At 39.5% G+C, this 15,030-nt stretch overlaps 2 protein-coding genes across 2 annotated transcripts in view; one reads left to right on the forward strand and one right to left on the reverse strand.

The window, feature by feature from the left end:
• The window catches only part of LOC103506811 (mismatch repair endonuclease PMS2-like), a 44,365-nt gene that overhangs the window by 15,800 nt on the left and 13,535 nt on the right, over positions 1–15,030 (reverse strand). The window lies entirely within an intron of this gene.
• On the forward strand, positions 5,276–7,584 carry LOC103506809. Its single transcript, XM_008471217.2, has 3 exons — positions 5,276–5,656; positions 6,602–6,753; positions 7,325–7,584. Exons 1-3 carry the CDS (start codon positions 5,422–5,424, stop codon positions 7,535–7,537), a joined length of 600 nt encoding a protein of 199 aa, XP_008469439.1. The 5' UTR covers positions 5,276–5,421; the 3' UTR covers positions 7,538–7,584.

Consider the following 15,030-nt stretch of genomic DNA (forward strand, 5'->3'; position numbering starts at 1 on the left):
TCTTCTTCTTCTTCTTCTTCTTCTTCTTCACAGGAGTTTTAATTCCTTGTGTTACGCGGGTTAGGCCTGTTGCACATTGGAAGAGTAGGGGGTTCCCATTTAAGATTTTAAAGTTGACCCCCCTGGGACCGCCCTTGATAGTGCCGAAAAAATTGAGATTCCCTCAAAATAGGTTTCCCTTGAAAAGAAAGAAATAAGTGTTTTAGGATTTTTCCGAATTCCAAGCGGTTCTTGAGTTTTCAGGGGTGGCAACTTTTTTTTAAACACCCTGTATATTTCCTTGATTGATAGCCACTATACACATACGAAATATTATGAGAACAACCTACTGAATCGGTTCCTGTGATACTAAAGAAATAAGTGTTTTAGGATTTTTCCGAATTCCAAGCGGTTCTTGAGTTTTCAGGGGTGGCAACTTTTTTTTTAAAACACCCTGTATATTTCCTTGATTGATAGCCACTATACACATACGAAATATTATGAGAACAACCTACTGAATCGGTTCCTGTGATACACAGGCGTGCTTACTGAAACGTGACCCATCGCCCGTGTGCTCAGATGTCAAGCAACCTCCAGATTCAAAATACACCTCAAACAGGTACAGGTAGTCGAATGAAATCATGAAAAATCTGGTGTGAACATCACACGACTTTCCTCATCCTATTGAATGATGCTTATTTTGGATGTTCTTGTTCTTATAGCCAAACTTTGACAATATCTCTAACCGTTTAGTCGGTATAGCTGAAAACCGTCAAAAAACGGTAAAAAAAAACGCCAAAAAGCGGTCAAAATACCGCCAACCGCAGCAACCATCTCAACCAAACGTTTTATGTTGCATCCTTGTCACATTTGTGAACTACATACCAAATTTCAAGTCTCTAGCTTGTATTTCCCGAGATATTGTGAAATTACACCGAAAACCGCCAAAAAGCGGTAAAATGCCGCTAACCGTTGCACCGATCTTAACCAAAAGTTTCGTGTCGCATCCTTGTCACATTTGACATCTACATACCAAATTTCAAGTCTCTAGCTCTTTGATGGTAGTGTTTCTTTTTTTATGTATATTTCGGGTCTTTACGTCTCAAAATCGAAGGTAGAAAGACAGGATAAGAGAAAGCCAGCCCTTCCGAGAACGAAACTTATAGTACTACGAGTTCAAGGCGAACTCAATTTGTGATTTATGATATGTGTTGACCTAATCCTAATCCCTAGAAAATTAGAAATTTCGTCCTATTTATCTACTCACCTAAACTCGAATCCATTCTTATAAAACACAGGCAAGTTGTCTTTAAGTATACATTGGTTAATCTTAGTCAGGTGTAGATTCTGAGGTACGACCAGTTTCTGACTCTTAATCACCGTCGTCTTCTGTAAGGTTTCAAAGTTATATTTCTCATCTGTAGCGTGTTGATCTATTATGAACAGGTCAGAGTCGTATTTGACAATAATGAAACCTGGAACACAGGGACAAAGATTAGTTGAGGATTTAGAATTAAGGTTCTAAAAATCTAAAGCACTATACCCTATATTTTGGCCGGACACGATCTAGTCGTTTAATCAATACAGCACAAGGGTCAAATAGGAAAAAGAATACTGTGACCTGATTGGTCGTTGTGAATACGTCCATTGTGAGTATTGTGACGTGAAAGTTTCTAAAGCACTATACCCTATATTTTGGCCGGACACAATCTAGTCGTTTAATCAATCCAGCACAAGGGTCAAATAGGAAAAAGAATACTGTGACCTGATTGGTCGTTGTGAATACGTCCATTGTGAGTATTGTGACGTGAAAGTTGACAAAAGTCAGTCGGTTAAAAAACATAAATAATAATAATAAAATACGAAAGAATATGGGTTACATTTTAGTGCAGAGAAAAGTGAAGTTGTAGTGCTTATGCAGAAACAGGATAATGGTTGTGTAACAATGTATGGTCATAATGTTATGAAAAATTATCTCTAATGAAACACTCCACAAGTTTGGCCATGCCTCGGGATGAATAAAATAATACCTAGAATAAAATCAACTTCTTACTTGTGACTCTTTCTCTCTCCTTTTTATTCAATCAAAGAATCGAACCCGGGACCTTCCGCCTGTCCACTTACCTTGCTAGGTTCGCAAGGTCTAGAGTTGACAAAATAGAACTGTCTATCAGCAGTGGATCTGCCATGTCCATGTATAGCACTGGATATGAATCCACTCAGAGTAAACATGGCAGTTATGTCTGGTGGTATTCTGAATTCCTCCAATAGAGAAGCATCGGGACTAGACTGAGTGATGGGGATGATGTTGATCAACTGAGAAATAGTGAGTGAAACGTGACCCATCGCCCGTGTGCTCAGATGTCAAGCAACCTCCAGATTCAAAATGCACCTCAAACAGGTACAGGTAGTCGAATGAAATCATGAAAAATCTGGTGTGAACATCACACGACTTTCCTCATCCTATTGAATGATGCTTATTTTGGATGTTCTTGTTCTTATAGCCAAACTTTGACAATATCTCTAACCGTTTAGTCGGTATAGCTGAAAACCGCCAAAAAAACGGTAAAAAAAAACGCCAAAAAGCGGTCAAAATACCGCCAACCGCAGCAAACATCTCAACCAAACGTTTTGTGTTGCATCCTTGTCACATTTGTGAACTACATACCAAATTTCAAGTCTCTAGCTTGTATTGTTCCCGAGATATTGTGAAATTACACCGAAAACCGCCAAAAAGCGGTAAAATGCCGCCAACCGTTGCACCGATCTTAACCAAAAGTTTCGTGTCGCATCCTTGTCACATTTGACATCTACATACCAAATTTCAAGTCTCTAGCTCTTACCGTTCTCGAGATATTTTGTTTACAGACAGACACACACTTTGACGGACCAATGGCTGAAACTTTGGATTTAGGCTCTAAGGACCTCAAAACGTGTTTTGGCACTAAAAACTGACCATCGAAATTTTGACCCCATTACATTACTTTCCTTCCTATAGGATAAGGAAAGTAAAAAAAAGAAATGGAACTGAGTAATTTTTCTGCGATGGTCAATGGTCTCGGCAAGGGTCCATGGTCTATGGTCGCCGTTTTGGCCGCGCTGCACTAAGGCCAAATCGTCTTTTTTTAAGGAGGTTTGAGGGAACTGTAACTGCTACGGTCTAATCATCTGGAAAACTAGTCGGTGGCCTAACGTCAAAAAAGCTGCATTTCGTCAGGAAAGCACCAAATTTGGCATGGACCTTTATTTGGACCATATAAAACTTTTAGGAAGGGGTGACACCGAAAACCATGTATACGAACAAAATGGCGGCCTTTTTTCCAAAATGGCGGCCAGAAAAAGGGGTTTTTTGAGAATATCTCGTTTCCGATAAAAAATTTCTAATAACAATAAATTAGAAAGTTGTTTATCTTTTTATTTTCTACATTTTATGCGTTTACACTTTTTCTCTAGGATGTACCGTAATCCCGTACCGTAATGATTTTTCCAATATAGCGGCCAAAAAAAGGTATTCTCACAGTATCGCGTTTCCAGTAAATTTTTTCGAAGGATAATGAATTAAAAAGTTGTTTGTATTTTTGTTTTCTACATTTTATACATTTACACTTTTCTCCTAGGATGTACCGTTATCCCGTAATGGTCGATCCCGTTTTTGGGATATGCTGCTACTATAGGGAAATCCTTAAAAATTGTCCAATATATTGAAATAATATATTGAATTGTATGTTTTCAGGTATGCTGACTTGAAAAAAGTGGTTATTTTGCCGATTTAAGAAGCTATATTACAGATGGACAAGATGGCGGCTAAATAAGACAAATAAATTAATTTTCTATTCTTTTAATCCAGTTTAGCCCAAGCTGTACATAATTTTTGACATGTGAATACGGTGCGGTGGTGGTACCCATTTTGCTGTTGAATACTGATCTCAGGACAACTTGCAGTTCCTATATGGTGTCGATCATTCGTGTCGACAAGGTAAGTTATAGAGTCAGAGTGTGCAGGCTCGTATAGAACCTACCCAAACTTGACAATACTAGACCTGCCCGAAGTTGACGGTACTATTCATAGAACTCAGACATTCCCTCGGCCTCGACATGAGAAGAAAAGACAAGCCTGTGAATGTGAATGGCTAGCCTTAGGCCAGCCATCCACTCACAGGTGCACTGATCAGGTCCGCCTGTCAGGTCTACCTGATACCTCATGAGTAAGTACGCACACTATCATTTAGACCTGACAGGTACGGCTGAAAAGTTCCGCCTGTCGGGTCTACCCTATACCTGATGAGCACACACGATATTAGGTAGACTTGACTGGTGGACCTGATCAGGTTACCTGTGAGGTCCACCTGATAGTGAGTGGCTGGCCTTAGGCCTGACTGTTGGTGGAGACTGCCTGGAAACTACTGGTCGAATATTCCAGGCCACTTGCCTGATTGATACAATGATACAGATACAGATACACGGTGTTACGCAGAGCTGAGCCAGCTGACGGTTAGAGCGGAGCCAATGCAGCCAGTGTGATAAGGGCTTGAGCCTATAGGTACTGAGCCGTTATCCCGCATGCATTGTGTTCATCAGTTATAGAGCAAGCTCTTTTCTACCATATTCTCTAAGGAGTTCTATGACGTAGGTGCGCAATGCGGCATGAATGAGCTATGCGGTGGGTGTAGCACATGTGGTGGTTGTGGTGGTTGCGGTAGATATTATCGCGTTAAGATTGGCGCGCTGGAGAGATTTGACGCGAAGGATTTGGTGTGTCTGGGCACGACCAACCTCCCTTGGCCCAAGGGAGGTTGGTCAGATGATATAGCTTGGTCTCTAAGGAGGCATTTTGTAGGAAGTATGCAGCTTGGAAGAGGAGCTTGACATGACCTTCCATTTTCACATGACCAAAATTTTCGTAGAACCGAGAATTATGAATTTTAAATGGCCACAAGGAATAGTGCGAGGACTAGACGCTTAATTTCAGATTGGCTAGAAATTTCTGGTCAATATTCAACGCAACTACTACAATTAGCATCACAAGTGGTACTGAAGTGACATTACCTTATCACTTCTGATAACTGAGTAGCGTGAAACAATCAAACAAATATGTACATAAACCAGAAAGAAGTTTAACAACTATGTTCGACGTCAACACACCTGAAACAATTTGAATTTTCGTCCAAAAAAGTTGAAAGTTGGAAATTTTGTTGACAATTCTACTTGCTTAAAGGCTTAAGAAATCCAACGTTCAAATCTGTTAATGTTAATCCTTTGAAATCTCACCTAAGCCTAACTATAACAAAATTCTACTTGCTTAAAGGCTTAAGAAATCCAACGTTCAAATCTGTTAATGTTAATCCTTTGAAATCTCACCTAAGCCTAACTATAACCTAGTGTAATCAAAATTTAACCTAGGTAAATATCATTTCTAAACTAATCAACTTCAACATTAAAGCAATGAGAATCAAACCCAAGCTCACAGTGCCTCCCTGTGCTGTAGATGAAGTAGAAACTCGGGAGGAAACTTTGTGGGAATCCATTGTGCGAGAATTAGACGAGGAAGATGCCATGCTCTCTCAATATATTATGACGAATAGAGAAGGGGAAGCAGAGAGAAGTTTTGTCACTATGGATAGAAGGAGTTGGGCCCTGTGCTATTTGAAGCGATATATCTATCCGATTTTATTACCAGGTAAGTTTCGAAGCCAACGGTGATAGCACTTCAAAGTTTGAATGCAAAAATTCCCAATGCAACGTTACCAACTGTGTCCGAATTAAAGACTATCTGTATCTGGGTACCTTAATTTTCGGATCGGACGGCTTTCTCCTATCCTCTCTTCGCTTTCGGGACGATAACACCTTAGTAGTTACCTACAGTTCCCTGTATCAAACCTGTTTAAAAAAGTAAAAAGTAATATTCTCTTTAGACCAGTTTGAACTAAAGATTTAAGAAGCCAACGGTAATAGCTCGTTGAACCAGTTCCCAAATCCCAATGGATCACTGATGTTAAGCAAAGTTGCGCATGGTTGAAAGACTATCTGGGCACCAAGCAGATAAGGTTTGTTCTCAGATCGGGTGGCTTTCTCCTTTCTATCGTGTCCTCCTCTCTTCGATTCAATATTCTCTTTAGACCAGTTTGAACTAAAGATTTAAGAAGCCAACGGTAATAGCTCGTTGAACCAGTTCCCAATCCCAATGGATCACTGATGTTAAGCAAAGTTGCGCATGGTTGGAATCCGGATGAAAGACTATCTGGGCACCATTGTTCTCAGATCGGGTGGCTTTCTCCTTTCTATCGTGTCCTCCTCTCTTCGATTTCGGGACGATAAGACCTTCATTCTTACAGTTGGATGGGCTGTTCTCGTATAACTTGAGTAGAGTGGCCTGAGAAAGGGAGAAAAATCAACAATGGGACTAATTGTGTTATCAAAGAATTCACTAGCCCACCTCTGTGGCAGAGTGGTAAAGAGCGCTGACTCTGAATCCGGAGGTGCTATGTTCGAATCCCAGCTGGAGCGGAAATTTTTTGGCCTAAAAATTTCCGTTCCCAAATAGGCATGGGGATCCCTTGAAGTAATTTGCAATAAAATGACATACGTATTCTGATTGCCTTTGCTTTCACCCCATGTATTCCAGTACTCAAGCACACATTCCAGCAAGCTCGACTAGAACAAGCGCTCATACAACCACGCTGCAAGTTCAACCCTATTGATCATGTGGTCTTTCTCCTCTACAATCTCGATAATGCCCAGTCCCGAGAACGCGATAACACTAGCTCCGAGACACAGGTAAGAACCATTTCGCCAAGGTATATATGGCACAATCATTTCTCTAGACCAGGTTAGAAGAATTCCCCGATAATAACCTATAACAGCTGAGATTTTACCCTTCATTCGGTAACAAGCTACCTGCCTACTTACATTAACCTCATATGAACACAGAAGCAGATGGTCATCCATCTGAATACCAACCACGCACTACGTTGCTTAACTTCAGTAATCCACGGGGATCTGGTGCATTCAACGTACTATCGCCTAATTAGAAAAAACAAAAAAACAAAAACAAACAAACAATGAACCTAGGATCATTGATGCATCGCGTTAAAGGCCGTTCCCTTGTCGTGAGTTTCATACGATTTTTTTTTTTTTTTTTTTTTTAAGTCCTGTTGGGGATGGGATTTAAATGAGGGTGTCCCCCCTACACCCGACACGATTTTTTCCCCCCCAAACAACAAATGTGATTTAAATGAGAGTGTTCCCACTACACACGACACGATTTTTTCCCCCCCAAACAACAAGCGAGAACAGGCTCCAAGAATTCAAAATATTTTCCTTCATTTCCAATCCAATTTCTTTCCAGGACCTAACCCGCCTCTACGACATTCCCTTTGTACGAGATATCCTGTCCTCGGAACATAGAGCCGTATATCCAGCCTCATGGTTATGGAGTATGGACGAGGCTGCTACTGTGATACAGAAGTGTACACGAGGCTATGCTGTGAGGAGAGATAGGGAGGTGAAGGAGATGAGGAGGTTCTGGGAGATTATCAAGGAGGAGGAGGGAGAGATATAAGAATGAGGAAGCAGGAAAGAATGGTGGAAACTTGAGTAGGTGTGTCTCTTTTTAGCGAAATCGATTATTGAAGACTTTTTTCCATTACTTTAGGGAGCTAAAAAATGTATTTTTACTTGATGTAAACAAGTAAGTAGGTAAGCAACTACCTAATTGAGTTTTTTTAAAAATATTTTCATACTAAACTTTTCACTGAAAATGAAAACTATTGGGAATGGGAAGTGGGAACATTTTAAAAATTTTGTTATCTTGATTAATACTTAGTTGAGGTATCAAAAGAATTATTCATGTAAATGATTCTTAAAAATATTCTGCATTACAAAAAGCTTGACTGACTGAAGAAGAACAAGACTTACTTGACTCCCAATGCTACCAAACAATATCCATACAGAACTTGAGTCATCTTGGCAAATTCCTTCTTCAAATGTCGATGGAACTCTTTCTGTCTAACCGGTAGAGTGGAGAATATGTTGTGCAAACTCACTGTGGTACCAACCTGGGAGGAGAAGAGGAAATGGTCAGGAGTTAACTTTGATTTCAAGAAAAAGTTATATGTATCTCGGCGGATTTTGCGATTATGCTCGCGGATTTCGCGATTATGTTCGCAGATTTGGTGATTTTGTTCGCGGATTTCGCGATTATGTTCGCGGATTTGGCGATTTTGTTCGCGGATTTGGCGATTATGTTCGCGGATTTCGCGATTATGTTCGCGGATTTCGCGATTACGTTCGCGGATTTCGCGATTACGTTCGCGGATTTTGGCGATTATGTTCGCGGATTTCGCGATTATTTTCGCGGATTTCGCGATTATGTTCGCGGATTTGGCGATTATGTTCGCGGATTCCGCGATAATTTTCGCGGATTTCGCGATTATGTTCGCGGATTTCGCGATTATGTTCGCGGATTTGGCGATTTTTTTTCGCGGATTTGGCGATTATGGTCGCGGATTTGGCGATTTTGTTCGCGGATTTTGCGATTATGTTCGCGGATTCGGCAATTAAGTTCGCGGATTCGCGTCCCGAATCAACATTTTGGATATTTGGCAAGCCTACCTATTAGGGTGGGGCAAAGGTTCGCACCTTTTTTTTCTGTGATTTTGTATTTTTTCTCGTTTGACTCACGATTCTCACGAACTTAAAACCAAAACCATCTTATAGATAATTTATTTTGTTTTCTTCAAAATGATATTTGATTCGACTGAAAAAAGTTGTTCTAGAGTGGGGCAAAGGTTCGCACCTTTTTTTTCTGTGATTTTGTATTTTTTCTCGTTTGACTCACGAACTTAAAACCAAAACCATCTTATAGATAATTTATTTTGTTTTCTTCAAAATGATATTTGATTCGACTGAAAAAAGTTGTTCAAAACTGAAATATTGATCAAAAGTACCAAGAGTAGGTACCTACCTACTGGAAATCCAGCAGAGCCTGTTTGGATTTATTGATCAAAAGTACCAAGAGTAGGTACCTACCTACTGGAAATCCAGCAGAGCCTGTTTGGATTTTGTAGACATCTATGGTGCAGGTAGCTAGGTAGAGAGATTATATTGAACCGGAACTCAGAACTTGCAAAAAAAAAGTGAAGGGATTAGTCCAAACATCAGGACATTCAGTTAGTAGGTAACCAGGTAAATCTTAAAATACTGCAGGTAGGTAGGTAGATCTGACGATATTGTAGATAGGTACCCAGGTAGTGTGTAGGTATAGGTGAGAAGTTGACTACCTTGATCTTGTGAGGGCTCCGTCACTCTGATGATAAGTATTAGTCTAAAGTTAGATACCTGCAAGATTAATTCATTACTTAAATTACCTAGACACCTCTTGTCTAGGTAATTTAAGTATCCACCTCATTAGATAGGTATTTGGCAGAAAAAACCGGAACTCGGAACTTGCAAAAAAAAAAAAGTGAAGCGATTAGTCCAAACATCAGGACATTCAGTAAGTAGGTATCTAGGTAAATCTTGAGATACTGATGCAGGTAGGTTAGGTAGGTAGATGTGACGATATTGTAGATAGGTACCCAGGTAGTGTAGGTAGGTGAGAAGTTGACTACCTTGATCTTGTGAGGGCTCCGTCACTCTGATGATAGGTAGTCTAAAGTTAGATACCTGTGAGATTAATTCATTACTCCTCTTGTCTAGGTAATCTAAGTATCCACCTCATTAGATAGGTACTTGGCAGAAAGGCAGGTAGGCATCTAGGTAATCTATCTTTTTCCACTATTTACACTTGATATTATCAAGGAAATGTCTCAGGAAATAACAAGGGGAGGCTGTTGCATGAAACTGTATGAGGAAGACTTGAGTAGGTTAGGCATTCAAACTAATGTGGTGGCTTTGTGGCTAAACTACAAAAAATAGGTAAGTACCTACATCTAGGTAGGTATGATAGGCCAGGGATTTCCAACTTATGTGGGCCACATGCTACACTGGCAGGTAGGTACCTATTTCGCGGACCACATAATGTACACAAAGAAGCAGGCCTGTGTCCAGGATTTTCTTGAGGTTATGGGGGGTGAATGCTCCATTTTCGAAGTAAAAAAGCAAAAATCAAGCCCGAGGGGGCTCACCCTAAAATCTTCGCGGGCAACAAATGGCCCGCGGGCCGCAAGTTGGAAATCGCTGGTAGGTATAGGTAAATTAAATATGTACCTATGAACAATTACTTAGGTATGAATCATTGGAAAATAAAGATAAATATGTACCTATGATCAATTACTTATAGGTATGAATCATTGGAAAATAAAGGAATTCCATGCAGAAAAGCTCATGGGTTAGGTAACTTATTTTCTAGCTCACTAAACAATACCTACACAATGTGTATTGTATAGGACAAGTTGGACACTTGAGAAATTAAAGGTTACATTTTCTCCCATGTCAACAAAAAGGTGACTTGCGAATATTAGGTAGGTATGGGGTTCAGACTTATTCACAAGTCAACTACCTTAAAAGTACCCACTTGTTTACCGGTGGAAACAAAATCTTAATCTACTAATCTACCAAAAGAGAAAAAAATTGCCAAATCCAAAAACTGGTTCATTAGGTGTGTACTGTGTACCTATAAGTATAAATACACGTGATACCTATCCATGATACCTATATCTATCTACATATATGTACCTATGTCAGTTAGGTAGATAGGTATTTATTTATCTAACTTGTTTTCTGCTTGGTTTCATACCAACTCTCCCAACCATGTGATTCGGTGATACTCGGAAGATGCAAAAGATCAAGTTCAAGATCACAAGATCTGCACTCACTAGGCACCTACTATAAACAGACACAGACCCTACAGTAATCTACACTAATAATGTATATGAGAATGTAAGCACTTGTAGTACCTCCTACCTCATTGGTGGAAATCCAGCTTTGCGGAAAGCTCACTAGCTTTAGATCAGTCGACACTCGACACTGGCCATTGGAATTTTCTTGGACTTGCAACGATATCAACAAAGGTTTTTCCAAACATTTTTTACTTTTTACTCGAAAATTAGTTCGACATTATTAATTTGTTTATTTTTATGTAACTTTTTTATTTATTTTTTTGTTCACCCATTTATTTATTTTTCTCTAATTTTGTAACGAAAATTAAGGTAAAATAACCGACTTTTGAAGTGTTTTCGTTTTGAAACATTTTTTTTTTTTTTTTTTTTTTTTTTTTTTTTTTCGAAATTTTATCTGTTTTTTATGTGGTGTTTTTTCTGAAATTTATATCTATTTGTTTGGGAACTTGTACATTTGCTAATTCTTGGTTCAAATAATCAGGTAGGTAACCATTTATTTTTAGTTCACTAAACCACTATTAGGTACCTACAGTTAGTTACAATGTGACAATCAATAAAATCTGAAATTAACAACCGCCAAACAGGTGACCAGGGCAAGATATCAATTGCTTGAGGCAATCTCTGCCATCAGACCGTAATAGGGGTACTATTACGTCTTAAAGTATGACAACTGATAGAGAAGTCAATAAAATCAGTTTATAAATGAGCGAACACAAACCAAGTGATAACGAGCTGGCTTCCCAAGCTGAAGGTACCGTGTTCGATTCCCCGAGTTGGCAAACAAATTCCCAGAGTTTCATCGGGTCTCGTTTTGGTGTACTCGTTTTGCTCCAGCATCACCTAAATGGGAAATATTGCGTCTCCTCCAGCCCATCTGATGAGAGACATACTACGAGATGAGCATGCTACGACACAGAACAAACGAGTTTAAAGCTGTGTCCACACATAGTCGACGGTCGTAGATCAACTCGATCGACGAGGTGGATCTATTTATGTTGTCGAGGCAGCGTGGACGGTTTCAGTCGACATCGATCAACGGCCGTCGACATATTATGTGGACATAGCTTTAGAGTCTAATCTATAGCAGTTGTTTCAACGAAATAAAAGCGGCAATGAAACACTCGTCTTTTAAAATAAGATCAAGAAGTGCCTATTAGCTACAAAATCACTCATTTATTGATTTGCAAAATCATCTAAATTCAAATACCGCGGGATAGGTATATCCTTGAACTTCACTCTACTCAGTCAGTAGCTCTTTACCTAATCGATCCAAAATCACACCACCTCAACCACCTGTAACTAACTAACACCTGTAATAAATTAGGTACCTACTTACAATATGTATATACCTACCTACTTCCGGAAAGAATGATGTAGGTATGTACCTACCTCTCCGCGGTAGACGAGATTTTTATATTCGATATATACCTATAATAGATATTTTATATGTACCTATAGTTGTATACTCGTAGGTATACCTACTTTACACTTTACATCCGATTGCCTGGAGCGATAACAACTTTATTCCAACTTAACTATAATTTTATTTATTTCCGCAACTGCCCCTGGTCATGTGTTGTATTTGTAGGTATTACTTACCTATAGGTATGTGTTTTTATTACCTACTTATAGGTGTAATTATTAATTATTAGGTAGATATGTATCATCTTTATGGTAATCTCTGGATATTTTGGATTTTTAACATTTTTAATATTACCTATCTAATGTATCCTAAGAATAAAATTACTGAATTATCTATTGAATTTTGTTTGCCGATTTCTGTCGACCTTGAAGGTTTAAATGCCCGCGGTCAAACCTGGTTAATCTCTTGGAGGGTTTCAGCAGTCAAACCTGGTTAAGCCTGGTTTGAGTTAAGCCTCGTGGCTCGTGGTTATTTAATAGTCCAGTGATTAGATAGATCATATCTTATGTGTTAGCTAGATCCTTTGATGTATACTTGGGCCAGCCACTCACTATCAGGTAGATCTGACGACAGGTACACCTGATCAGGTCTACCTGATAGTGAGTGTGCTCATCAGATATTAGGTAAACCTGATAGACGGACCTTTTCAGCCTTAACTGTCAGGTCTACCTGATAGTGTGTGTGCTCATCAGGAGATATACCTGATCAGGTGTACCTGTCAGGTCTACCTGATAGTGAGTGTGCTCATCAGGAGATAGACCTGATCAGGTGTACCTGTCAGGTCTACCTAATAGTGTGTGTGCTCATCAGGAGATATACCTGATCAGGTGTACCTGTCAGGTCTACCTGATAGTGAGTGTGCTCATCAGGAGATAGACCTGATCAGGTGTACCTGTCAGGTCTACCTAATAGTGTGTGTGCTCATCGGGAGATATACCTGATCAGGTGTACCTGTCAGGTCTACCTGATAGTGAGTGTCTGGCCTAACATGAGGCGCTGAAGTTCCTACCTTAGCAACGTATTATGGCATGCTGTGCGTTGTGCACACTTCGATAGCATCAGAGCATTAGTCATATTATACCATACATAGATCCTAATATTCACATACATACCTACTTACCTACACACATAAATACTTACCTACTTATCCGTGTCCAAATGAATTCAGCATGTGTAGGTACCTCCAGAATAGATCAGTTGCGCTTACTTGGGTGATGTTTCAAAGTTATAGAGCAGGAAAAATGAGGACCAACGGAATTTTTCTTTTTCTTCTTCTTACCTATAGGTATGTGTTTGTATTACCTACTTATAGGTGTAATTATGAGGTAGATACATTGATATTGATGGCAAATGCCTCGTGTATTTGATTCATATGTAGGTATCATCTTTATGGTAATCTCTCTGGATATTTTGGATTTTTAACATTTTTAATAATTATCCTAAGAATAAAATGACTAAATTAGATGTGTCTGTGCGCAATGCGCATACATTTCTGCGCAGTTCTTTCTGCTCCTCCGCTAGCGCGCTTGCATAGTGGCGCTACCTAACGGACGAAAAGGCAACGATCGTAAAATATACCCTCGCCGACCCCTTGCAAAAACTGTTTCTTTGCAACTATTGTAAAAATTTACCCCTTACAAAAACTCCCACCAGTACTTACCATTACACATTGTTCTTTATCCCATATTTTACTGGGTGTTAAAAGTTCTTCAGAGCTGGTTGGTTCAGGGTTGCAGGGTGTTGTTGATCCAAGTGTTGAATAGACTTGATGCACTTAAATTGGATGATGAGATTTGAAACTGGGTTGGATTCCAAAGTTTCAAGACAGTCATCGCATGTTTGTCACGAATGGAATAACGTCTGTGCTTTTTTGCCGATAGAATTAGACTACTCCCCCCTGGGTAGCCAGAGGTTTTCAGGAGTATCACTCGTTACAGCTGCTGTAAAACAGCTGCAATAACTGAGCTCTTGTGGCAACAAATCTGAAATAAAACACTTTTATCATTAGTTACATCTCCCCTTTCTCTCCCATTTCAGAAAGTATTATCCATCTTCCCATTTTTTCCCATTACTCCATTACCCTCAACCAGCTGATAGTCATGAGTTCATTGCCCTCAACCAGCTGATAGTCATGAGTTCATTACCCTCAACCAGCTGATAGTGAGGTAGATACATTGATATTGATGGCAAATGCCTCGTGTATTTGATTCATATGTAGGTATCATCTTTATGGTAATCTCTCTGGATATTTTGGATTTTTAACATTTTTAATAATTATCCTAAGAATAAAATGACTAAATTATGTAATGAATTTTGTTTGCCGATTTCTGTCGACCTTGAAGGTTTGAATGTCTGGTCAAACCTGTGTATGGTGTTATAGTTAATCCGCGTGTTTGCCTAGTAGTAATGATTAGCTAGATCATACATCTTATGTGTTAGGTACATCCTTTGATGTATACTTAGGCCAGCCACTCACTATCAGGTAGACCTGACGACAGGAACATCTGATCAGGTCTACCTGATAGTGTGTGTGCTCATCAGATATCAGGTAGACCTGATAGACGGACCTTTTCAGCCTTAACTGTCAGGTCTACCTGATAGTGTGTGTGCTCATCAGGAGATAAACCTGATCAGGTGTACCTGTCAGGTCTACCTGATAGTGTGTGTGCTCATCAGGAGATAAACCTGATAAGGTGTACCTGTCAGGTCTACCTAATAGTGTGTGTGCTCATCAGGAGATAAACCTGATCAGTTGTACCTGTCAGGTCTACCTAATAGTGTGTGTGCTCA

Source organism: Diaphorina citri, unplaced genomic scaffold (genome assembly GCF_000475195.1).
Source record: "Diaphorina citri unplaced genomic scaffold, Diaci psyllid genome assembly version 1.1 scaffold264, whole genome shotgun sequence".
NCBI lineage: Eukaryota > Metazoa > Arthropoda > Insecta > Hemiptera > Psyllidae > Diaphorina > Diaphorina citri.